This window comes from Amblyraja radiata, chromosome 18 (genome assembly GCF_010909765.2).
Source record: "Amblyraja radiata isolate CabotCenter1 chromosome 18, sAmbRad1.1.pri, whole genome shotgun sequence".
Lineage (NCBI taxonomy): Eukaryota > Metazoa > Chordata > Chondrichthyes > Rajiformes > Rajidae > Amblyraja > Amblyraja radiata.
In genome coordinates this window covers 367,490-393,729 of record NC_045973.1, presented here as the reverse complement: position 1 = coordinate 393,729, position 26,240 = coordinate 367,490, and the positions used below count along the sequence as shown (strand labels likewise).

The 26,240-nt window shown below is 47.7% G+C and overlaps 1 protein-coding gene across 1 annotated transcript; it reads left to right on the top strand.

Annotated features, from left to right (window-relative positions):
• The first annotated feature begins 12,945 nt into the window (after positions 1 to 12,945).
• Positions 12,946 to 26,240, top strand: susd3 (sushi domain containing 3). Its single transcript, XM_033036532.1, has 4 exons — positions 12,946 to 13,136; positions 20,099 to 20,246; positions 24,306 to 24,464; positions 25,885 to 26,240. The coding sequence occupies exons 1-4, from the start codon at positions 13,064 to 13,066 to the stop codon at positions 26,081 to 26,083; spliced, it is 579 nt and encodes a 192-aa protein (XP_032892423.1). The 5' UTR covers positions 12,946 to 13,063; the 3' UTR covers positions 26,084 to 26,240.

Genomic DNA, 26,240 nt, shown 5'->3' with positions numbered 1-26,240 from the left:
TTTCACTGCTGGACAAGCTGGCCTTGATTACCAAAGAACTGCAGATGCTAGTTAAGACACAAAGTGCCGGAGTAACTCAGCGGGTCAGGCAGCATGTCTGGAGAACATGGATAGATGACGATTCGGGTCGAGACCCTTCTTCAGACTGAATGGGGAGGGGGTTGAACTGGTGGCGAGTAAAGATCAAGGCCAGCTACAGATCTGATCAGACTGGGGGTTCCCCGATACTATCCAGCCAGGAACCCCTGCCTGAAGTCCTGTTGTCTGAAGAAAAGTCCCGACCTGAAACGTCACCTATCCATGTTCCCCACAGATGCTGCCTGACCCGCTGAGATACTCCAGCACTTTGTGAAACGTCACCTATCCATGTTCTCCACAGATGCTGCCTGACCCGCTGAGTTACTCCAGCACTCTGTGAAACGTCACCTATCCATGTTCTCCACAGATGCTGCCTGACCCGCTGAGTTACTCCAGCACTTGGTGCTTTCATGACTCTAGCATCTACCGTCTTTTGTGTCTCCATATCTTTCAGGAGTTTGGCTTCCTCAGAGTGTATCACCTTGCAGACCACACATGGAGTCCAAGATGTTTCTGCCTGGCCGCTGAGAGAATGGAGCAGCAGTGCTTGTACACTCTGGAGTATAAAAGGATGAGAGGGTTTCTTATTGAAACATATAAGATTGTTAAGGGCTTGGACACACTAGAGGCAGGATACATGTTCCCGATGTTGGGGGAGTCCAGAACCAGGGGCCACAGTTTAAGAATAAGGAGTAAGCCATTTAGAACGGAGACAAGGAAACACTTTTTCTCACAGAGAGTGGTGAGTTTGTGGAATTTTCTGCCTCAGAGGGCGGTGGAGGCAGGTTCTCTGGATGCTTTCAAGAGAGAGCTAGATAGGGCTTTTAAATATAGCAGAGTCAGGGGATATGGGGAGAAGGCAGGAACAGGGTACTGATTGGGGATGATCAGCCATGATCACATTGAATGGCGGTGCTGGCTCGAAGGGCCGAATGGCCTCTACTCCTGCACCTATTGTCTATTGACACTCGGGCTGGACATGGAGGTCCAGTTGTGACTGGCCCAGAGGTGAGTGTGGTCGCAAGGTCGCTCCTTGAGCCGAACGTGAGCTGAGGCACCGTGAGGCAGGAGGTCACCCCGTCCCCAATACCTTGTCTGTCCATTGCCATTGGTCAGATGTAAGTCTGGCTCTAAGGTCCGAGGGTTATTCATTCCTGCACTGTGTTTCAGACCAGGGACTCTGCCTGTGGAGCAAGATGGAGATGATGCTGATGTTCACATTGTTGTGGCTCATAAACTCATGTCATAGGAGCTGAATTATACCATTCGGCCCATCAAGTCTGCTGCGTACACAGGCACACACACACACACACACACACAGGCATGTACAGGCACACACACACACACACACACACACAGGCATGTACATGCACACACACAGGCATGTACAGGCACACACACACACACACAGGCATGTTCATGCACACACACGCATGTACAGGCACACACACATAGGCATGTACAGGCACACACACACGCATGTACAGGCACATAGGCATGTACAGGCACACACACAGTCATGTACAGGCATGCACACACACACACATGCGCGCCCACACACAGGCATGAACAGGCACACACACGCATGTACAGGAACACACACAGGCATGTACAGGTACACACACAGGCATGTACAGGCACACACACACAGGCATGTACAGGCACACACACACAGGCATGCGCGCACACACACACACGGGCACGCACACACACAGGCATGTACAGACACACATACACAGAGGCATGTACAGGCACATGCACACACACATATACACACACACATACACACACACTGCAATTGTGGAGCTTTGCCTGTTCTCGACATATCTACAACATTATTGATGCCAACAAGGTTGAGTGTGGACATCTGTTTGTGGATGGACATTGCTGCAACTCCTCGTTACCCAGGCGAGGGTGCTGGAGAATGATCAACAATGCAGAAATAAATAGCTGCTTAAAACTGTGAGCAATGTTGTGTGTGGCAGTGTGGTGGCAGTGTGGTGGACAGTGTGTGTGGCAGTGTGGTGGACAGTGTGTGTGGACAGTGTGTGTGGACAGTGTGGTGGGCAGTGTGGTGGACAGTGTGTGGACAGTGTGTGGTGGACAGTGTGTGGACAGTGTGGTGGACAGTGTGTGTGGACAGTGTGGTGGACAGTGTGTGTGGACAGTGTGGTGGGCAGTGTGGTGGACAGTGTGGTGGACAGTGTGTGGACAGTGTGTGGACAGTGTGTGGCAGTGGTGGACAGTGTGTGGCAGTGTGTGTGGACAGTGTGTGTGGCAGTGTGGTGGACAGTGTGTATGACAGTGTGGTGGGCAGTGTATGACAGTGGTGGGCAGTGTGGTGGACAGTGTGTGTGGCAGTGTGGTGGACAGTGTGGTGGACAGTGTGTGGACAGTGTGTGTGACAGTGTGGTGGACAGTGTGTGGCAGTGTGGTGGGCAGTCGTGTTGTACCCGCCCGCATTGTATTGTTGCTTTCTATGATGCATTTTATAAATATTAATGTTTCAAAATATGCCGTCTCACGCTCAGCTCATTGACAGAGGAATCTATTATTCATTTGTTTCAGTGGCTAATTTGTAAATAGGTCACAGCAGGAAAACAGGCCCTTCGGCCCAACTCCTCCTTATACAAGTCTGAAGAGGGTCTCAACCCGAAACGTCACCCATTCCTTCTCTCCAGAGATGCTGCCCGTCCCGCTGATTTACTCCACAAACAATCACCAGGTTAATGTTCATGCCGTTGTTGTTCCCATGTTTAGATGTTGCTCATTACATGAGTAAATATGGGCACCACATGAGCACGGGTCAGGAATCTACCGGCTACCTGTAAACACAGGTACACTTCCTGACACTTTACTGGAAGGACAGGGATGATGATTCACCACTGGAGGATAGCTAGACCGCCCAATAAATCTCACAATGAGAGTGTCACATCACACGACAAATAAATAAAGGTGACGTCCACAATCCTCCCGCTATTTCCTTGCTCCATTTCTCGCCACAGAGGCGGCACGGTGGCGCTGCGGGTAGAGTTGCTGCCTCACAGCACCAGAGACCCGGGTTCCATCCTGACTACTGGTACTGTCTGTATGGAGTTTGCACGTTCTCCCTGCGACCGCGTGGGCTTTCTCCGGGACCTCCAGTTTTCTCAGGTCCAAGACATGCAGGTTTGTAGGTTAATTGGCTTCTGTAAATTGCCTTGATGTTGGATAAAACTAGTCGGCAAGGACTCGGTGGGCCGAAGGGCCTGTTTCCACGCTGTATCTCTAAACTAAACTAAACTAAACTAGTTGCTGCCTGATCTGTTGGGTTCCTTCAGTAGATTGTCCTTTTCAGGATGGCAGGCAGTGGCGAGTGGAGTGCCGCAAGGCTCGGTGTTGGGGCCGCAACGGTTTACCATATATATTAGTGATTTGGAGAGCCAGTAGATGTAGTGTACCTGGACTTTCAGAAAGCATTTGATAAGGTCCCACAAAGGAGATTAGTGGGCAAAATTAGGGCATATGGTATTGGGGGTAGAATGCTGACATGGATAGAGAAGTGGTTGGCAGACAGGAAACAAAGAATAGGGATTAACGTGTGTGTGTGTGTGTGTGGGTGAAGTGTGTGGGTTAGTGTGTGTGTCAGTGTGTGTGTGTGTGTGTGTCAGTGTGTGTGTGTGTCAGTGTGTGTGTGTGTGTCAGTGTGTGTGTCAGTGTGTGTGTGTCAGTGTGTGTGTGTGTCTGTGTGTGAGTGTGTTTGTGTGTGTGTGTGTGTCAGTGTGTGTGTGTGTGTGTGGCCTCATCAGTCACCCCACAACTCACAGACCCAGAATGGAAACACGTTATTCCCAGTCGCTGCATGAAAACACATGTCTTTGAGAGTACCTGCATCTACACGCATGATCCAGGTCATGTATCTGTGTCTACACGCATGATCCAGGTCATGTATCTGTGTCTACACGCATGATCCAGGTCATGTATCTGTGTCTACACGCATGATCCAGGCCATGGTTCAGCAGCCAATCTTGACCATATTCCCAGGGGGTGCTACACTGTCACAGATGCTAGAATACTAATTCTAAATAAAGTATCTGCTGAGATATTTACCTTCATTGATCTGATAAACACCACATGAAACACTGGATGTACTCGATGTGTATACAGCTATGTGATGGTGTTATTAGCAAGACTAACAGTTTGATCAGAACATAGACACGAAATGCTGGAGTAACTCAGCGGGTCAGGCAGCATCTGTGGAGAACATGGATAGGTGACGTTTCACAGAGTGCTGGAGAACATTTTCTGCATGGTCTCACTGAGTCAGGCATGCAGTACATTAGCTGCCGGGTTAATGTTTTACTGAGGAATAGCTCAGACACCTGGAGTGGGAATGTTCTCTTTATTCGTGTCAAGGCTCAGCCTCTACATCATTATCCCCCTCTGTCTACGTGCTCTACACCACTTAGTTTACACAGCCTCTCCTCATTTACAAAGCTCACATTAAATGTCAACAAACATGCCCATGTCTTCCTGTTCTTCAGTTTGTTGTTAAGTTCAATGTTATCTTATCAATGTTATCATAACAAGCGTTCATGTTATGTCAAGTGTAGGACAGGACTATCAGCAGTTACCAGCAATTCAAACATGGTTGACCCACTGCTGCTAAGATTATCATGTCAGGAAGTGCCAGGAATGGTGTCAGGAAGGATGTCCTTGGTCCGCTACTTCTCAAACTGCTGTCTGACAACTTCTGCATTTTGCCGGCCACAGTTCCTGTCTGTATCAATGTCGAGAAGTTCGAGAGAAACCAGCCACAGGAATTCTCTGTAAACACTCTGGAGAGTCACAGAGGTATCGACAATGTCCAGCTTTACCCTGGTGTGTGTGACAATGTCCAGCATTACTCCAGCTTCACCCCAGCTTCACTTTATTCCACATCACTGAGTTACTTATGTTGAGTTTGAATGTTTCACTGGTTAAACCACATCTAATTATCTGGTTGCAATGATCTTCATATTTATCTTACTTTAGAGATACAGCGCGGAAACAGGCCCTTCGGCCCACCGAGTCTGCACCGACCAGCGATCCCCGCACACTTACACTATCCTACACACTAGGGATAATTTCCAGAAGCCAATTAGATTCTTGATATTCAAGATTCAAGAGACATTTATTGTCACTTGCTCCAATTGGTACAGTGAAATTTGGGGTCACCATACAGTCATACGAATAATAAAGGAACACAGAACACGATAGTCTTTAACATAAACATCCCCACACAGCGGAATCAAAGTTTCCCACTGTGAGGGAAGGCACCAAAGTTCAATTCTCCTCTTTGATGTTCTTTGATGTTCACCCGTGTTCGGGGCCTCCCGAGCCCCCTGCAGATGTTCAGGCCCTCTCGCCGGGATGATGGAACTCTGATGTCGAAACGGAAGAACACCCTCAGCGGCTTGGACTTCCAAATCGGTCGCTTCTTACTGTGACTCCCGAAGTCCACAGGCCGAGCTGGGCGGAGATTCACGCTGGCGGCCCTCGGCAAAGGGATCACAGGACTCCGCGATGTTGAAGTCAGTGCCGCCCGCGGCTGGGAGCTCCGCAAACCACAGCTCCGCGATGTTGAAGCAGCAGGCCCAACACTCCAGAGCTTCAAACGGCGATCCAGGTAAGGAATTGCCCACTCTGCGGTGAATCCGGTGCTGCGCCGCAGCTGAGGCTCTGGACGGTCTCCGGCAGGAAATGTCGTCTGGAGTGTGGGAGGAAACTGGAGAAAACGCATGTGGTTACAGGGAGAACGTGCAAACTCCGTGCAGACAGCACCCGCAGTCAGGATCGAACCCGGGACTCTGGCGCGGAGACAGCACCTCTACATCCTTGCCACCCCAACTCCAGACTGTGAGTAAAATCATGCCTTATCCTGATTACCAGATCTCCATATCCCAAGATTCTATATTAATCCCAGCTTTAATGTGTAATTAATGACTGAACATCCAAACTCAGAGAATTACATCAATGGCAACACTTTGATTGAAGTAATTTCCATTTTAATTAGACCTAAATGGAGATGGCAGCTGATTTGTCCTGAGATTGTGGCTTGTGTTTTACATTCCCGTGGTCTCCTGAATCCTAAAACAAGGGGTTAAACATTTTAGACAAGCACATGGAGATGCAGGGAATGGAGCGAATTGGATCACTTGCAGGCAGAGGAGGTTGGTTTATTTTTGCATCATGTTCAGCATCAACATTGTGGGCTGAATGGCCTGTTCCTGTGATGTACTATAGTCTCAGGCAAATCTAACTGGAAAGAGATACAGAGTTAACATCAGAGGGCCTGATGAATGGTCTCCAACCCATATGGTCATCGTTTCACTTTCCATGGTTGAGGCATAGAGCCATACAGCATGGAGACAGGCCCTTCGGCCCTTCAGGGTGCTGCTGACCTGATGATTTTATCAGAACACCACCATTCCCGTGGGCCCCCGCTCTTCATAAAATGTTGTTTAAAAATCAGATTATTTTGCACCCAAGCTTTCCTTGAAGGGAGGTAAGGTAAGGTCGGTAAGGTAAGGTCGGTAAGGCAGGTAAGGCAGGTAAGGTAAGGTAAGGTAAGGTAGTAAGGTAGGTAGGTAGGGTGGGTCTTGGTGAGGGCGAGGTGGTCGGGTGATAGAGGTGTTGGTTGAGGCTCAGAGTCGCGTCTACTCTGGGACTGAAAGGTGAAGAATGAGGTCAGTGATATTTCCGTCGCTTCACCTTCTGACAACTCATTTATCAGGTTCTTTATCAGAGAAATTGCAGCAACAGCAGCCGTTTGATTCAACTCATGTTCTCAAGGAGGAAAACAAATTATCTTCAATCTCAATTGACACGTTACTGTGATCTTGTAGCTGTGATCTGTGGCCTTGTAATGAGCAACATGAATGTGTAACTCACTCACGGTAAACCAGGATTGACTGCAGTTTCCACCTCAAGATGCAGTGGGGGTGTTGGGAGGATCAAACGGGCTGCAAACTGAAAGAGAATCAGAGAGAAGGTTTAAAGACACGGAAGTTTGTCACCTCTACTGACTTGCTGCTGAGACAACATCACCAAAAGTCACAATGGAGGCACATGGAACTGTAAAGGCTGGAATTTGAAACCACAAACAATACACATAGACGTAGACATAGAAAATAGGTGCAGGAGGAGGCCATTCAGCCCTTCGAGCCAGCACCGCCATTCATTGTGATCATGGCTGATCGTTCCCAATCAATATACCGTGCCTGCCTTCTCCCCGTATCCCTTGATTCCACTAGCCCCTAGAGCTCTATCTAACTCTCTCTTAAATCCATCCAGTGACTTGGCCTCCACTGCCCTCTGTGGCAGAGAATTCCACAAATTCACAACTCTCTGGGTGAAAAAGTTTTTTCTCACCTTAGTCTTAAATGGTTTCCCCTTTATTCTAAGACTGTGGCCCCTGGTTCTGGACTCACCCAATATTGGGAACATTTTTCCTGCATCTAGCTTGTCCAGTCCTTTTATAATTGTATATGTTTCTTTAAGATTCCCCCTCATCCTTCTAAACTCCAGTGAATACAAGCCTAGTCTTTTCAATCTTTCCTCATATGACAGTCCCGCCATCCCAGGGATCAATCTCGTGAACCTACGCTGCACTGCCTCAATCACAAGGATGTCCTTCCTCAATTAGGAGACCAAAACTGTACACAATACTCCAGATTTGGTCTCACCTGAGCCCTATACAACTGCAGAAGAACCTCTTTCCTCCTATACTGAAATCCACTTGTTATGAAGGCCAACATTCCATTAGCTTTCTTCACTGCCTGATGTACACGCACGCCAACTTTCAGTGACCGGTGTACAAGGACACCCAGGTCTCGCTGCACCTCCCCCTTACCTAACCTAACCCCATTGAAATAATAATCTGCCCCCTTGTTTTTGCAGCCAAAGTGGATAACCTCACATTTATTTATATTATACTGCATCTGCCTCGCATCTGCCCACTCACTCAACCTGTCCAGGTCACCCTGCAACCTCCTAACATCCTCTTCACAGTTCACACTGCCACCCAGCTTTGTGTCATCCGCAAACTTGCTAGTGTTGCTCCTAATTCCCTCTTCCAATAGACAATAGACAATAGGTGCAGGCCCTTCGTGCCAGCACCACCATTCAATGTGATCATGGCTGATCATCCCCAATCAGTACCCCGTTCCTGCCTTCTGCCCATATCCCCTGACTCCGCTATCTTTAAGAGTCCTATCTAGCTCTCTCTTTAAAGCATCCAGAGAACCTGCCTCCACCTGAGGCAGAGAATTCCACACTCACAAATCTCTGAGAAAAAGTGTTTCCTCGTCTCCGTTCTAAATGGCTTACTCCTTATTCTTAAACTGTGGCCCCTGGTTCTGGACTCCCCCAACATCGCGAACATGTTTCCTGCCTCCAGCGTGTCCAAACACTTAACAATCTTATATGTTTCAATAAGATATCCTCTCATCCTTCTAAACTCCAGAGTGCATAAGCCCTGCCGCTCCATTCTCTCAGCATATGACAGTCCTGCCATCCCGGGAATTAAGCTTGTAAACCTACGCTGCACTCCTTCAATAGCAAGAATGTCCTTCCTCAAATTAGGGGACCAAAACTGCACACAATACTCCAGGTGTGGTCTCACCAGGGCTCTGTACAACTGCAGAATGACCTCTTTGCTCCTATACTTGACTCCTCTTGTTATAAAGGCCAAAATGCCATTCGCTTTCTTCACTGCCTGCTGTACCTGCATGCTTACTTTCATAGACTGATGTACAAGGACCCCTAGATCCCGTTGTACTTCCCCTTTTCCCAACTTGACGCCTTTAGATAGTAATCTGCCTTCCTGTTTTTGAAACCAAAGTGGATAACCTCACATTTATCCACATTAAACTTCATCTGCCATGCATCTGCCCACTCCCCCAACCTGTCCAAGTCACCCTGCATTCTCATAGCATCCTCCTCACAGCTCACACTGCCACCCAGCTTTGTGTCATCTGCAAATTTGCTAATGTTACTTTGAATCCCTTCATCCAAATCATTGATGTATATTGTAAATAGCTGCGGTCCCAGCACCGAGCCTTGCGGTACCCCACTAGTCACTGCCTGCCATTCTGAAAGGGAACCGTTAATCCCTACTCTTTGTTTCCTGTCTGCCAACCACTTCTCTATCCATGTCAGCATTCTACCCCCAATACACACACACACACTGACACACACACGCAGGTGGGTCCCTGTGACAGACAAGAGACTACAGATGGTGGAATCTGGAACCAAAGGCAACCTGCTGGAGGACCATGCAGAATGCTGGAGTAACTTGTGGGTCAGGCAGTTCCCCCTTATACACCCCCCCCCCCCCTACACAGAGCCCAGGATATCCTATTCTGTATCCTTTATAACCCATTCCTTTTCTCCACAGATGCTGCCTGACCCGCTGAGTTACTCCAGTTATCTGTGTGCGTTTCCTGTAAACCATTATTTTGGTTAAACAATACAGTTCGTGGAAACAGGCCCTTCGGCCCAACTTATCCCCCACCGGCCAACATGTCCCAGCTACACTAGTCCCATCTGCCAGCGTTTGGTCCATATCCCTCCAAACCTGTCCTATTCACGTACCTGTCTGTTTCTTAAATGTTGGGATAGTCCCAGCCTCAACTACCTCCTCTGGCAGCTTGTTCCATACACCCACCACCCCCTGTGTGAAAAAGTTACCCCTCAGATTCCTATTCAATCATTTCCCCTTGACCTTAAACCTATGTCCTCTGGTCCTTGGATCTTTGGTTCTGCTCGCCTTATGACAGGAAGGATGCAGCAGCTTTGGAGAGGGTGCAGAGGAGATTTACCAGATCGCTGCCTGGATTAGAGAGCTTCAGCTACAGGGAGAGGTTGAACAGACCTGGATTGTTTTCTCTGGAACGTCGGAGGTTGTTTGGTGACTTGCTGGAAGTGTATAAAATTCTGAGACACAGATATGTAGAAGGGCAGAAGGTGGCGCAGATTAATGAAATGTCGATTCTTGCTGTACCTACGTTGTCAAGGATCACACGGACAGAGATTTAAAGAATTCACACGTTAGCAGCATGGCCTAAAATGTGCAGGCAATGTTTTGGATGAGGAACTAATTTTGTGTGAAGCTGCTCCACATGAATTATGATATCAGGATATATTTTGAGGGCAAGTAGCTGAAAGTTAAAAGAATTGTATCTCACCTGTTAAGGCCAATGTTAGATCTATATTTAAAATGCTGTTTGCCATTTTAAGCATCTATTTGGGAAGAAGGCTTTAATGGATTGGAGAGTTTTCAAAGAAAAGTCATACAAATCTTTTAAGAACATTATATTTTATATAATTTCTGAACAATTTATGAAGATAATTTCTGAGCAAAAAAATATGAAAGTGGATTGATTGCGTAACAAGGAACGAGAGTTCCAAAGAGTAGAATTAAATTAGCAAGTGCTAAGACGTGCAATTCCCATGGGAGATTATGTAGGTCGGATATTATCATGTTGAACAGGCTGCCTTCAAAGTGCCTCATGTCACCTCTTTTATCTCCTTTCCACCACATTCACATTGCTTTCTCTGGTAAATGTGCACTCAAAATGTCATCAAAAATAAATCAGGAATAAAAGGAATGCTCTTAAGTCAGTAATGAATCGAAATATTGTGACGTATTAATTACCCCAAACAAATGATGAATAGCTTGGACACTAATGTCCTGCTCGAGGAAACTAATGTGTACCATAATGGTCTAAGATAATTTTCTACATTTTCATGAAGATATTAGTTTATCGTGATACACGGCAATTAATCATTCAATGTTTTTATTATTGTATAGGAAGGAACAGCAGATGCTGGTTTACACAGAAGATGGACACAAAATGCTGGAATAACTCAACGGGACAGGCAGCATCTCTGGAGAGAAGAATTGAGTGACCTTTCAGTCTGAAGAAGGGTCTTGACCCGAAACGTCACCCATTCTTTTTCTCCAGAGATGCTGCCTGTCCCACTGAGTTACTCCATCGCTTTGTCTCTGTGAATATTGTGGTAGTTACTGGCAGCTGAGGGCTTTCCTGGTCTAACGCATGTTTCAATAGTCCTTCATTGCTTGGAATTAATGTCTGAGGAATAGTATTCCAGGCAATAATTGTTGCAACAGTGAGCCCATAAACATTAATGGAAACTAGACTAAGTGGGACCCTTTGGGTCCCAGCTTCACACGGGAGGGCTGGTTCCCCGACACAATATTACACCTCCCCACCAATTCCAACACACACACACATACACACACACACACACACACACACACACACACAGGCTCACACAGGCTCACACACACACACATTCACTCACAAACATTTACCCACACACTCACTGACTCACACACCATATATATGGCAGTAAACTTTCTTGAATACTCACACGGCTGAGCGCGGCTCTCCACTTTGAGGTTTCCGCAGTCTGTGGCACCTCCGCAATCAGCGTGACCTCTGCACTTGCCGGAAATTACGCAATCAGCGCGACCTCTGCACTCACTGGAAATTACACAATCAGCGAGACCTGTCCACTAAGCGGAAGTCACAAAATGAGCGGGACTTTTGAACCAAATTCAGTCGGACCTAATAAAGCATTTATTCCTTCCAAGCACAGTCGGACCTAATAAAGCATTGCAGTTTCAAGCACAGGCAGGGCAGCAGGCCAAACAACTCATGGCATTGTCATTAAGGGCTAACAAATCATTTATTGCAAGTACATTGCAGATTCACAGCTCAGTTGATTCACAACTTAGAATGAGAGTCGTGGCCTCTCCCTCGCAATCTTGCAGAGTGACTGAGTCACGTCCAGGTATCCGGGGGGGTTTTATATTCCTGCCCCCCCCCCCCCCCCCCCCAAAGGGGCGTTACCATTGCAGTGATTGACAGGCGAGAGGACCAATCAGTTGATCTCAAGGTTTTTTAAACACTCATAACTTTTTGATCTTTCATCGAATGGGCAAAATCCTCGGGGCCTGTTCAGCGGAGGAGAACTGGGTAGCGTTTTTTTCCCAAAATCAATATACAGCGAAGACAGGAAGTGGTCAAGTGGGTGCAGGGTGGGTGCAGGGTGGGTGCTGGGTGGGTGCAGGGTGGGTGCAGGGTGGGTGCTGGGTGGGTGCAGGGTGGGTGCAGGGTGGGTGCTGGGTGGGTGTAGGGTGGGTGTAGGCTGGGTGCAGGGTGGGTGCTGGGTGGGTGTAGGGTGGGTGCAGGGTGGGTGCTGGCTGGGTGTAGGCTGGGTGGGTGTAGGGTGGGTGCTGGGTGGGTGTAGGGTGGGTGTAGGGTGGGTGCTGGGTGGGTGTAGGGTGGGTGCTGGGTGGGTGTAGGGTGGGTGCTGGGTGGGTGTAGGGTGGGTGCTGGGTGGGTGCAGGGTGGGTGTAGGGTGGGTGTAGGGTGGGTGCTGGGTGGGTGTAGGGTGGGTGTAGGGTGGGTGTAGGGTGGGTGCTGGGTGGGTGTAGGGTGGGTGTAGGGTGGGTGCTGGGTGGGTGTAGGGTGGGTGTAGGGTGGGTGTAGGGTGGGTGCTGGGTGGGTGTAGGGTGGGTGCAGGGTGGGTGCAGGGTGGGTGCTGGGTGGGTGTAGGGTGGGTGTAGGGTGGGTGCAGGGTGGGTGCTGGGTGGGTGTAGGGTGGGTGTAGGGTGGGTGCAGGGTGGGTGTAGGGTGGGTGTAGGGTGGGTGCAGGGTGGGTGCTGGGTGGGTGTAGGGTGGGTGCAGGGTGGGTGCTGGGTGGGTGTAGGGTGGGTGTAGGGTGGGTGCAGGGTGGGACCAATGTGGACACACACACCACCCCCCCAGTGAGCGGGTTGTCCAGGGTTGGCGGGGCTGGGTCTGTGTCAGTGACGCGGGAGGAAGTGCGAGGCGCTGGTTGTGGAGCGGACTCGCTGCTGTCGGCACCGACACCGACACCGACACGGACACGGACACGGACACGGGGAGGGAGGGAGCGTCTCGGACCCGCGATGCAAACGACGGCGGCGCCGCGCGGGAACAACTCGGGGGTCGGGATCCGCGAGGCCGCGAACAACCACAGAGGTGAGTGAGTGAGTGCGGGAGGGAGGGAGCGCCGCGGACACGGGCACCGACCACAGCCCGAGGGTGAGGGCGAGGGGTCCCGGACAGACTCCGCGGGCAGTGGGGGTGGGGGTGGGGGTGGGGGTGGAGGGGGGTGACAGACAGACAGACACACATCTGTGACCCGCGGGGTCCGGTCGGGCAGCGTCTGTGGAGAACATGAGAGGTGACCTGTGGTCTGAACCCTTCTTCAGTCCCGACACTAAACGTCACCTATCCATGTTCTCCACAGATGCTGCCCGACCCGCTGAGTTACTCCAGCACTCTGTGTCTTTCTCCGGTGTAAACCTGCATCTACAGTTCCTTGTTTCCACATTTTGTTTTCGATGCGCAATAAGTTTAACTTTAGAACAGGTTATTTAAAACGTGTTGCGTGATCGATCCGCGCTGGTTTGGTGCTGATTTGCAGTGGCGGGAATCCAGTGGATACATAGAAACATAGACAATAGGTGCAGGAGTAGGCCATTCGGCCCTTCGAGCCAGCACCGCCATTCAATATGATCATGGCTGATCATCCACAATCAGTACCCCGTTCCTGCTTTTTGCCCATATCCCTTGATTCCGTTAGCCCTAAGAGCTAAATCTCTCTTTTGAAAACATCCAGTGAATTGTCCTCCACTGCCTTCTGTGGCAGAGAATTCCACAGATTCGCAACTCTGGGTGAAGATGTTTTTCTTCATCTCGGTCCTAAATGGCTTACCCCTTATCCTTAAACTGTGATCCATGGTTCTGGACTCCCCCAACATCGGGAATATGTTTCCTGCATCTAGCCTGTCCAATCCTGTTAGAATTTTATATGTTTCCATAAGATGCCCTCTCATCCTTCTACATTCCAGTGTATACAAGCCCAGTTGACCCATTCTTTCATCATATGTCAGTCCCACCATCCCGGGAATTAACTTGGTGAACCTACGCTACACTCCCTCAACAGCAAGAATGTTCTTCCTCAAAACTGCACACAATACTCCAGGTGTGGTCTCACCAGGGTCCTGTACAACTGCAGTAGGACCTCCTTGCTCCTGAACTCAAATCCTCTCGCAATGAAGGCCAACATGCCATTAGCTTTCTTCGCTGCCTGTTGTACCTGCATGGTTATTTTCAGTGACTGATGTGCATCCAGGTCATGTTGCACCTCCCCTTTTCCTAATCTGACACAGTTCAGATAATAATATGCCTTCCTGTGCTTGTTGATCCCCATTAGAGAACATGGTTGTCCTGTGATAATTCCTGTGGCTATAAGTTAGAAAGGAAACACTAATCAACAAGGTGGTTTGTGAATCTTGGAGAATGGTAATCTAGGTTGCACAGATGAGTCGGGCCGAAAGGCCTGTTTCTGTGCTGCACGTCTCTATAGTTGGTGATGTTGTTACTGGCACAGCCCCTCTCTGGGCACTGGCATTTGTTGCCTCAGCTGATGGGCAGCTTATCAAAGTACCGCAGCTTTTGAGATTGATATAAAATAGGGAACCTAATTATTTTTAAAGTCTCTATAGAATTACGTTATTAACATTAAGTTATTATCATTAAGTTAAGCATCGGAAGCCAATATTTTGACTTGCTGTTTGGTTTGCACATGTCCGACTGCTTATAAACTGCAGGTGCACTCTCTGCTGGATCTGTGTGAGTCACTGGATCTGTGGGTCACTGGATCTGTGGGTCACTGGATCTGTGGGTCTCTGGTACTGTGGGACTCTGGTACAGTGGGTCTCTGGATCTGTGGGTCACTGGATCTGTGGGTCTCTGGTACTGTGGGTCTCTGGATCTGTGGGTCACTGGATCTGTGGGTCTCTGGTACTGTGGGTCTCTGGTACTGTGTGGGTCACTGGATCTGTGGGTCTCTGGTACTGTGGGTCACTGGATCTGTGGGACTCTGGTACTGTGGGTCTCTGGATCTGTGGGTCACTGGATCTGTGGGTCACTGGATCTGTGGGTCACTGGATCTGTGTGGGTCACTGGATCTGTGTGGGCCACTGGATCTGTGTGGGTCACTGGATCTGTGTGGGCCACTGGATCTGTGGGTCACTGGCGATGCAGTGCCTCCAGCATTGGCTTCTGGTGCAGCAAGTCTCAGCAAGTGACTGTCTGTCCCTTTAATCCCCGCATCACTGGGTAAATCCACGTGCACTGGTGCCCGTCTCAGGCTAACAGACTTCAATGACATTTCCTGGTAAATTGATGTTTATCACCTTGCTAGTGTAAGTCTACAGTTACACGGTCAGTGACAATTCAAGCCCTTAACTGTGACCGCTCACTGCAAAGAGCTAACATTTTGTCGCCACTTTGGGAGTTACAAGTGCATCTTCGTCTCCGCTATCTCTTGCCTGTGGCCTTGATGCACATATTTCTGTGATAGACATTCCTCGCTTTTAACTGTTTAGTAAGTATGTTTGCCGGCGCGTTTAAGGTTGAATAAAAAGCAGGGCAGAGGTCATGTAATTGTACTTTGAGGCGGATATTACAGATTAAGTCAACTGGGCCGTTGGAAGGAAGAACAGCTCTTAAATGAAGAGTGGATTAGAAATTGTGTAGGAAGGAACTGCTGATGCTGGTTTACACTGAAGATAGACACAAAATGCTGGAGAAACTCAGCGGGTCAGGCAGCATCTGTGGAGAACATGGATAGGTGACGTTTCGGGTTGAGACCCTTCTTCAGACTTGAGCGGAAATTATTTTACAGCCTAGTAGATTTACAAAGTTACTCCTGTTTACACAAGAAGTGTTGAAACATTCTCATCTTTATGTAGTTCAGAACACCACAAAGATGTGATTTCTGAGAAGTGCATCAGAAAGCTTCCTGAACACTGGTGGGAAATGTGGCAATCAGGGCGTGGTGGTATATATTTTGTGGTCTGACATCTGTTATGATGTCTTGAATCTCCATGGACTTTTTCCTGGGTCTCTGAGTCAGTGTATTCAGCTGGGGATAGTTGGGTGTCAGTCACCAGCCACGGGTCAGGAATGGGTAGCATGAAGACCACACAGTCTCTAACATATAATCTCATTGTCTGAAGTCTTTAAGGAATAATGCCCCAGGATGAAGCAGCACTTTATGAAGAGGCAGAAGAAACATGGAGACAAGGCCTGTAATTCTGTTGGTCAGAGCTGAAGGAAGCAAATTAATTCCTGGAATAAAGACAGAATGACCGTTTCAAAATGCAGGTTGCATTAACAAAACAAAATCAAAGCAACATGAGAATTACAGCTGAAACATCTTTAACATTTGGGCAAAGAATATTTAATTTGGTTGGTTGAGTAATAATTGATTAGTATCTTGTTTTAAGATCAGGGCCGGCCTTAAGCCAATTGGACCAATTGCTCCCAATTAGGCCCCGCACCTCCAGGACCGGCCCTGGTTAAGATGGCCTCATTAGGGATGCAGCAACATTAATTAGACAGGCAATAATGGATATCATCTTGCTCTCTGTTCACTCTGTGATTGCCTTCATGTTCCACACAATGGAATATTTTCCTGCTCTATATGTGATGTGTTGGATGAACGGCCATTGATGAACCATTGGACATAAAACAGATGCTGATGACTTTTACTTCAATATAAATTCACTGTAATCTCTGATTCCTTTATATTTGCTCATAATTCCCATACACGATTGAACACTTGAAACAGATTAATGTGTAGGGAAGAGATGAGCAGTCCTGTGACTCCAGCCCTCTGTGTGTAGAAAAGCTGGAGTAACTCTGAAGAAGGGTCTCGACCTGAAACGTCACCCATTCCTTCTCTCCAGAGATGCTGCCTGTCCCGCTGAGTTACTCCAGATCTTTGTGTCTATCTTTGGTTTAAACCAGCATCTGCAGTTCCTTCGTACACAGGCCCAGTGTGCAGGTGGAGGCAGGGCTGGGCGTTGTAGGGTTACAATTGTAAAATTATTGTTCAACATCTGTCCTGAGATTGTGGACTAGGAGTGAAACACCGGAAAACAAAATGCTTTGCTGTCGGGTAGAGCGTGAAAAGTTATCTGTGATTGGGAGATAATAATGTACAACAGCCCCACTTCCCCCCCCCCACCATTCAGAGATATGAAGCAGAGTGAACATTTTCTGCTACTGTTGAAAAAGGAATTAAAAACCTGCAGAAATGTACTTCCTCTTTAGTGTGAATTGGTCACAGGTCACTTCCTCATTTTACAAAAGCAGGTGATTGATGTCAGCAAGATCCTATCAATAATAAGCTAACAGCCCCTTGTTTAAGTTCTCTTGAGAGATGAATGCTGAGAGAATGTTGAAATTCCAGCTTCAACCAATACAATACAATACAATACAATAACGTTTATTGTCATTTGAACCTCAAATGAAGTTCAAACGAAATTTGGTTTCTGCAGTCATACAACAAGAAAAGAACCAAGACACACACCAACACAATTTACACAAACATCCATCAGAGTGAATCTCCTCCTCACTGTGATGGAAGGGAAAGTCTTGTCTCTCCCCTGCTCTCTCCATTCTCCTCCCGATGTCAAAGCCCCCGGCGGGCGGTGGTAAGTCCCACAGCCGTTAAAGCCGCGCCGGGCGATGTAACGCCCCGCTCCGGGTCTTGATGTTGGAGCCCCTGGCGGGCAATGGCAAGTCCCGCGGCGTTAAAGCCACGCCGGGCGATGTAACGCCCCGCTCTGGGTCAATTTCAACGCCACAACTCGGGCGGGAGAAGTTGCCTTTGCGGGAGCTCTGGAAAAAAAAAATCACACATTGCATTGATATAATATTACATTTTAATATTTATAAAGTCTATATTAATTATTCCCCAATGATTAGATCACATGAAAGGAAATAAACTTATAAAAACAGTAAACAATAACTGTAGAAAATCTGAAACTGAAGCCAAAGTTGGTAGGTGCTGGCTAGAAGGGCCGAATGGTCTCCTCCTGTACCTGCTCCTGCTCCTATTGTCTATTGTCCACATCAATGCAGGCTGCGTCTGTCTATACAGTGTAACGATGAATGTCCTGTCCCTTTGTCAGTGTAACAGAATAAAATGAAAGGAAACTGAGGTTCCTCACAGACTAACAGAGAAAATCACCAGGATAAGTCTGGAACCAAAGCCCTGAACACTCAACATGAGATGGTGACGGGAACAAAGCTCACATGATCATTTTGTTAGATTTAGATTTAAAAGATGCTGAAAGTCAGTAAGAATGTGTTGTAAACAGCTGTCAGTGTTGGCTCAGTGGGGTAGGATGTTGAAGAACATCTGGCCAGAGTCAAGACAGAAACATCTGTCCAACAGAACACTCCCCTTGTCCGTGGGGAAAGAAATCTTGGAACAACTCGGGATTTCCCAGAATGTTTCTGTTGGTAGTTTACAAAAATCTTTATGTTTGGCTAATTTGGGAGAAGGGCTTTTACTTTGCTGAGGCCAGTTTATAAATCACAAACCGGATGCTTTGATGCCTCACTAACTCGCACTAACCGCCGATGTAACGACAATATTCAGATTTCAAGGTTCCTCCAAACACCAGCTGGTTGGACATCAAAATATTACATGAAATTCCAAAAGGAAGCATGAATCAAATGAACTGAGCCATTTTTTAACACAGAGGGTGGTGGGTGTACGGAACAAGCTGCCAGAGGAGGTAGTTGAGGCTGGGACTATCCCAACGTTTAAGAAACAGTTAGACAGGTACATGGATAAAACAGGTTTGGAGGGATATGGACCAAGCGCAGGCAGGTGGGACGAGTGTAGATGGGACATGTTGGTCAGTATGGGCAGGTTGGGCTGAAGGGCCTGTTTCCACGCTGTATCACTCTATGAACTCTTGTTATTGGGGTGCGCTGCTGATTGGTCAGGGCTGTTGCTTTCACTGTTACATCTGTGTCAATGTCCATACAATTAGAATAAATGACCACTGACCACTCTTGAAAGATGCTTCACTAATTGGATGGACTTGTTTGAAGAGGTAACTAAGAAGCTTGATGAAGGCAGGACATTCTTTAGGTAGACTTTGGTAAAACATTTGCCGAGGTTGATGGGCTGGTCCAGAATGAATGAACGATACTTTATGGCACATGAGATTGTTGGCGAACTAGATAACTGGACCCAAAACTGGCTTGGTAACGGAGGTTACATTTTGATTGGAAGTCTGTGGCTAAAGTATACCTGAACGATCAGTGCTGGGATGATGTACGTAAAATATGAATGAATGAATGAATGAATGAATGAATGCTTTATTGTCACATGACAAATCACAGTGAAATTATTTTCTTGCGTACCCACGTTATGCAAATAGTGGCCACATAAAGGGCACTGACATAATTACAAAGTATCCCGCACCAGGTCCAACTTTGTCTCCCCCCACCCCCCACCCTCATGGCGGTCCCCCCATGCTGGGTCCCAATTGTTCTCCCCCCCATAACTTGGAGGTGACTGTGGGGGGGATATTTAGTACGTTTGATGACACACATATTTTGGATAGCGAGGAAGGATGTCCTCGGGATTTGTCCTGTAATCCGATATTTTCTAAACACACGATCCTCGCTTCCTAGATCAGCACAGACATTGTTGCTGAAAAATAAAATGCCAACTTGCCTGCACCATGTTTGTGCACTGGTCCTAACGAGCCTGATTTATGAGCTTCCATCTCCACACTACTTTGTTTATCAGGTTTACTCTCAATTAGCTTGTGTTTCCCTTCTGAAATGTTTATTCACTTTGAACTGGGCTTTTCATTAAAGTCCATCAGCATCACCACATTTCAAACCTCCATAAAAGTGTTATTGATTCTTGAACCGTTCCCCAAATACTGACCACAACCATCCTGCTGCAATATTAATTAGACCTTGCTCCAGAATATGGAACAACATTTATTATTTGTTTTATCCTTTTAATATAGTCTACACTGTAAAATTTGCTACCTTTAAAAAAAATCAAATGATTAAATTTTAAATCCAATAAATTGTCTGTTTTATTTCAGCTGCTTTGAGATATGGAGACGTTGGTTTCAGAACGGCAGTAATTGTCTCCATTATCAGCACAGCCGTTATTTTATTGATGAGCATGGTTTTTTTAACCAGTTGTCTTGTCAAATGTGTGCGGAAAAAAGAACGACGGAAGCATCAGAGGTAAGGAAGACCTGGGTAAGGAATGGTGTTGTCAGCATGCTCTTTGTGTCACCAGCTTCCCTTTGACTAAGCTGTGGACAAGTAGCCATGTGCTAGATAGATACACCTCATCTCTGAACCTGTCCACAGGTCCACAACAGCCGAGCTGGGTTCTGTTTGTGTATCAGATTAACGACAGGGTTCATAGGAACAAAGAACTGCAGTTGCTGGTTAATACGGAAAAAGCCACAAAGTGCTGGAGTAACTCAGCGGGTCAGGCAGCATCTGTGGAGAACATGGATAGGTGACGTTTCGGGTCGGGACCCTTCTTCATATCCTTCTCCTGAGTCCAAAGAAGGGTCTAGGTTAGAAACAACACAACCCATGTTCTCCACAGATGCTGCCTGACCCGCTGAGTTACTCCAGTACTCTGTGTCCTTTAACTAATGTACAGTTACAGCAGGAGTATGCTCCATCTAACCTTCACTGACCTGGTTCCCCGCACAGCACTGCATCATCTACTTCAGTTTATTCATAGGTCCTTGGTTTGGATGGAGATTCACCAACAAACACATTGAGTTGTGATTACAAACACTTTGTCAGAGCGAATGCCCCTGAATTTCTCAGTACTCCAGCAGTCAGTATCTTGCTCCAAATCACAGCATTTGTGCAGTCCTGAGTTTGTGAAACTTCAGGTGGTTTCTTGCAACAAAGTGCGGAGGGGGTGAATGTAGCATCAAGCCGGAATGTGTCTTCACAGTTTGCAGTGTGTGGTTGTTTATCAGAGTCGACCGTGACTTCCTGAGTTCTTTATGACAGGAAATCGGGTTTTTGTGGAGGAGAAAAACTTTTTGAAATTTGGAGCAAAGTATATTAATCTATAAAAGTGACAAACAGACCAGTGGCTCCACCCAGTCCAATGTACCGTGAACCTTGTCTATCCACAATGAACCATATAGAAATTCAATTCAATTCAACTTTAATGTCATTGCACAAATACTGAGTATGGGTACAACGAAATGCAGTTTGCGTCAGTCCGTAGTAGTGCAATATAGAAATTTTAAAAAAAAAGAGGATACAGAATAATAAAAAATACAGAATAATTAAACAATGGGGACGGAGGGACCGGAGGAATCTATCGGCGGGACTCCGAGTTCAGCAATGCGACGGTATGATTGTAGAAGCTGTTCCTCATCCTACTGGTACGAGACCTGAGGCTCCTGTACCGCCTCCCTGATGGGAGGAGGGCAAACAGTCCATGGTTGGGGTGGGAGGGGTCTTTAATGATCTTCCCAGCTCGTTTCAGACACCGTTTTCGGTGGAGGGCATCCATAGCAGGGAGCGGGGCACCGATGATGTGCTGCGCGGTTTTTACCACCCGTTGTAGTGCCTTCCTGTCCGCAACAGTGCAGCTGCTGTACCATACCGTGAAGCAGGCGGTCAGGATGCTCTCGATGGTACACCTGTAGAAGTTGGTCAGGATCTGGGGGGACAGGTGGGCTTTCTTGAGCCTCCTCAGGAAGTAAAGGCTCTGCTGTGCCTTTTTGATCAGCTTGGAGGTGTTGAGGGACCAGGACAAATCCTCCGAGATGTGTACCCCGAGGAATTTGTAGCTGGAGACGCGCTCCACCTCAGTCCCGTTTATGTGGATGGGGGTATGTCTGCCCCCTCTGACCTTCCTGAAGTCGACAATAAGTTCCTTCGTCTTCTTGGAGTTGAGGACGAGGTTATTATTGGCACACCAGGTTGTCAGGTGCTGGACCTCCTCTCGGTAGGCTGACTCATCGTTGTCACTGATCAGTCCTACCACCGTGGTGTCGTCAGCAAACTTAATGATGGCGTTGGATCCGTACTTAGGGATGCAGTCGTGGGTGAAGAGGGAGTAGAGGAGAGGGCTGAGCACACAGCCCTGTGGCACGCCGGTGTTCAGTGTTATAGTGGTGGAGGTGAGGTTGTTGACCCTAACAGACTGTGGTCTGTTGGTGAGGAAATCCAGTGTCCAGTTGCAGAGGGAGGTGGAGATGCCAAGCCCGCTGAGTTTGGTGATCAAGCTGGCGGGGATGACAGTGTTGAAAGCGGAGCTGAAATCAATGAACAGCAACCTGATGTAGGAGTTGTTGTTGTCCAGGTGGGTCAGGGCAGAGTGTAGGGCCGCCGATATGGCATCCTCTGTAGGCCTGTTGGCCCGGTAGGCAAACTGATGGGGGTCCAGTGTGGGGGGGAGGCTGGCTTTGAGGTGAGCCAAGATCAGCCGCTCAAAGCACTTAGCAATGACAGGGGTGAGTGCCACTGGGCGGAAATCGTTGAGGCTCCCTGTGGCTGACTGTTTGGGCACTGGCACGATGGTTGATGTCTTGAGGCAAGTGGGGACAACACCCTGGGCCAGTGAGTGATTGAAAATGTCGGTGAAGACTGGGGATAGTTGTCCAGCACATGCCCTGAGCACCCGCCCGGGGATGCCATCGGGGCCGGCAGCTTTGTGCTCATTCACCTTGCTCAGTGCATCTTGTACAGCAGAGGTGGAGAGACTGAGGGGTTGTTCATTTGGGGGTGGAGCAACTTTGATGGCTGGGGTTTTGTTATCTCGGTCAAAGCGAGCATAGAAATGGTTTAGCTCGTCAGGAAGGGTGGCGTTGTCTGGGGGAGGGGTGTTAACTTTCTGGTAATCGGCAAGGGATTTGATTCCTTGCCACATGCGCCTGGGGTCAGAGTTGTTTTGGAAATGCTCCTCAATCCGCCGTTTGTGATTGAGTTTGGCATTCCTAATTCCCATTTTCAGATTGGCCCTGGATGAGCTGTATCCCTCAGCGTTGCCAGATCTGAAAGCGGCATCGCGAGCCTTCAGTAGGCGTCTGACCTCCCTGCTCATCCACGGCTTCTGGTTAGGGAAGGTCTTTATTTCTTTGTGGGTAGTGACATTATCTGTTACGTTTTACATTAATTAGGAGAAAAATATTTGTTTTATGAAAAAAATTGTTTGACTAAATGAGAAGAGACAGGTCAAAAATTCCCTCATCTCTGTCCCGTCATTTAAAGAATGATAGCTGACCCAGGACACGGAATCACTAACCTCCCCTTCCATTAGGCCTTGACTATTGTGGACAGTCTGTGTTAGCTTGACACCAGCTTTAATGAACAGCTAACTTCTGCTGGTCTCTGCCTTGAGTGTAACGTTCACCGGCTTTGTCTCCATCGCTCTCAAGGTGGAGAATTTCAAACAATCCTGACACAATTGCCCTTAGTTCCAGATACACGATGGATCTGACATTCCACCAGCATTCGCCCCATCAATGCTCCTCACAAACTGCTTCATTCTTCAAAACTCCAATGTGAGCCAACCCTGCCTCACCTTCCTTAGGCTTACACCCACCCTTCATCAAAGCTTTTCACTGTACCTCGGTCCACATGACAATAAACTAAACTAAAGATCCCAGGAGTCTCTTCCTGAGCACTGCCTCCAAAGCCGGTATATCCTTAGATACGGAGAGCGTCTGTGACTGCTTCTCCAGATTCCATTCCACCAGTGCCCTGTGTGTGGCATTAAAGCATTCTCATCTTTTGCTCCTTTACATTAAAGTCCTTTCCCGATCACTAAAGACCCCAGGATTCTTTGGTACCACAACCCTTTACAGTCACACTCTGATTAAATAAACCATTTGTTCTTCTATTCATCTTTCCAAGGTGGATGGCCACATTTTCACACCTTCTGCTTCATCTGCCAATTCCTTGCCTCTTATTTTAAACCAAAAACACAGATGCCTTTGTGAGCTCTTTGTGTCTTCACGACAGCTTGCTAATTTACTCACCTCGATCATCAGTAAATAACACAGTGTCCCTTCATCACACTGTAGTTATTAACACAGATTATAATTGATGACCCAGACCAGATCCTGTGGATTGCCACCACATTTATCTCCATTGTCAGAACCACATCACCATCCCCCAACTTTATGTGTCACCTTATCAAATGCCTTCTGGAAATCCCAAGTTCCCGTTGATAAAACCATTCCCTCTGCTTTCTTGTCTTATGGCCAAATAGACATCAAGCAGCATTTTATAAATCCTATCTATTTTTTCCAGAGACTTACAAACATGGTGTCAGATTGAATGTAATGTACTGGATGAATCGAGAGGCTTTTGCCAAGGATACAAAGGCAGAAACAATAACAACAACAAACTCCAGGATAACATATTAATTGAAGAAATAGACAGTGGACTGGACAACAACAGATTCTTCAGGTAAAATACTTTGAACTTATGGTTGTCAAATAAGGCTTGTTTGTTTGTACATTAAGGATTATTCCTTTCCTTTAAAATACAAAACAAAGCAATTGGTCAATTGGGCACTGCCGGCGTGAGACCCACAGATCCTGTGATCAAGTGGGAAGGAAAAGCAAATCAATTCCTGCTCCTGTGACCTTTGACTGGCCACATCTCCACAGGCAGCTCTGGCCAACACTCCTGGATGACAGAGTGTCACGGGTCAGTATCTCTTGTGGGAGAAGGCCACACACAGTCTTCAATGCCGGTACCTTGGGGCAACGCTGTTCCCCAGCTATGAGAAGTGGAGGGTGGTCTTTGCCTGAATTATTTTAGTGTAAAACAGCCCTGGCCCCATCTGTCACAGACCAGGCCTTGGTCCAGTGACCAGGACATAGAAACATAGAAAATAGGTGCAGGAGTAGGCCATTCGGCCCTTCGAGCCTGCACTGCCATTCAATATGATCATCCAACTCAGTATCCTGTGCCTGCCTTCTCTCCATACCCTCTGATCCCCTTAGCCACAAGGGCCACATCTAACTCCCTCTTAAATATAGCCAATGAACTGGCCTCAACTACCTTGAAGGGGGTTCACACTTGACCAACAATGTTTGAACAGCTTCAGGAGCGAACCAGAGTCTCTGGCGCTGTAAGTCAGCAACTCTACCGCTGTACCACTGTGCCGTCCCAGGCTGCAGGTGCCATTGAGCACTAACACTAACCCTAACCCCTAACCCTAACCCAAGCCCTAGCCCTATCCCCTAACCCTAACCCTAACCCTAGCCCCTAACCCTAGCCCCTAGTCATAACCCTAACCCCTCGCCCTAGCCATAACCCTAACCCTAGCCCTAGCCCTAGCCCCTAACCCTAAACCTAACCCCTAACCCTAAACCTAACCCCTAACCCCTAACCCTAACCCTAGCCCTAATGATCTCTCCCTCAAACAGCCCTGGCAAAATTACATGAAATGGGACTGAAAAATCTGTCCCAAACTTAAAGATATTCTGGAGAATGATGACCTACCGTAAATTATATAAATGTTGATGAATTGAATGTGAGAGTGTAGAATGTTTGTGGCCTGGCGGAGGTTTTGTGCTGGACGCTGCATCACCAATCTGCTTCAGTCTTTGATCTGAACTTCTGCTGAGATCCTTCAGGCAGAGAGGATGTTTGTGGCAATTAGTTTCAGTGTTAGTGGACTAAACATGACAAGATATCCGGCGGTGTGGGGGTGGGGGTGAGAATGGGGGGTCAGGGTGGGGTCAGGGTTCAGGGGTGAGGGTGTAGAGGTCAGGGTTGGGGTCAGGGGTGGGGGTCAGGGCGGGGTCAGGGTTGGCGTGGGGATGTAGGGGTGGGGGTGATGTGATTAAGTGATGAATGTTTGGTCTGTTATTTGCAGGAGTCCAGGGAAGATGACATTGGAGGCCCCACTGCACTGTGGTGTGAAGGCATCACACCTGACGTTTCACCCTTGGAACGTGGACTTTTCCACATCTACTGACTCTGGGATTTTATTGAGTTCTGTGACTGAGGAGCACATTGTTGAAATCGCAGTCGGAGACACGTCTGAGCTTTCTACAGTGAGACACCTCACCTGACCCTGGGTCTGTGTGATGTTGCGACTGATGCAGAGACACCCCGCCTGCCCGTGGGTGATGTCACACAACTGCAGATTGGACTTTTATCAACGTTTTACTGACACAGCCTTTATATTAAAAATGACAACCACCATTTCAGAAATCTAATCAATGAAAA

Excerpts from the sequence above, each read along its gene's own strand:
- susd3 (XM_033036532.1), top strand. The coding sequence starts at position 13,064 with ATGCAAACGACGGCGGCGCCGCGCGGGAACAACTCGGGGGTCGGGATC. Across the intron at positions 20,247-24,305 it reads GAACGACGGAAGCATCAGAG|AGACTTACAAACATGGTGTC; the intron begins GTAAGGAAGACC and ends TATTTTTTCCAG. Across the intron at positions 24,465-25,884 it reads GACAACAACAGATTCTTCAG|GAGTCCAGGGAAGATGACAT; the intron begins GTAAAATACTTT and ends TGTTATTTGCAG.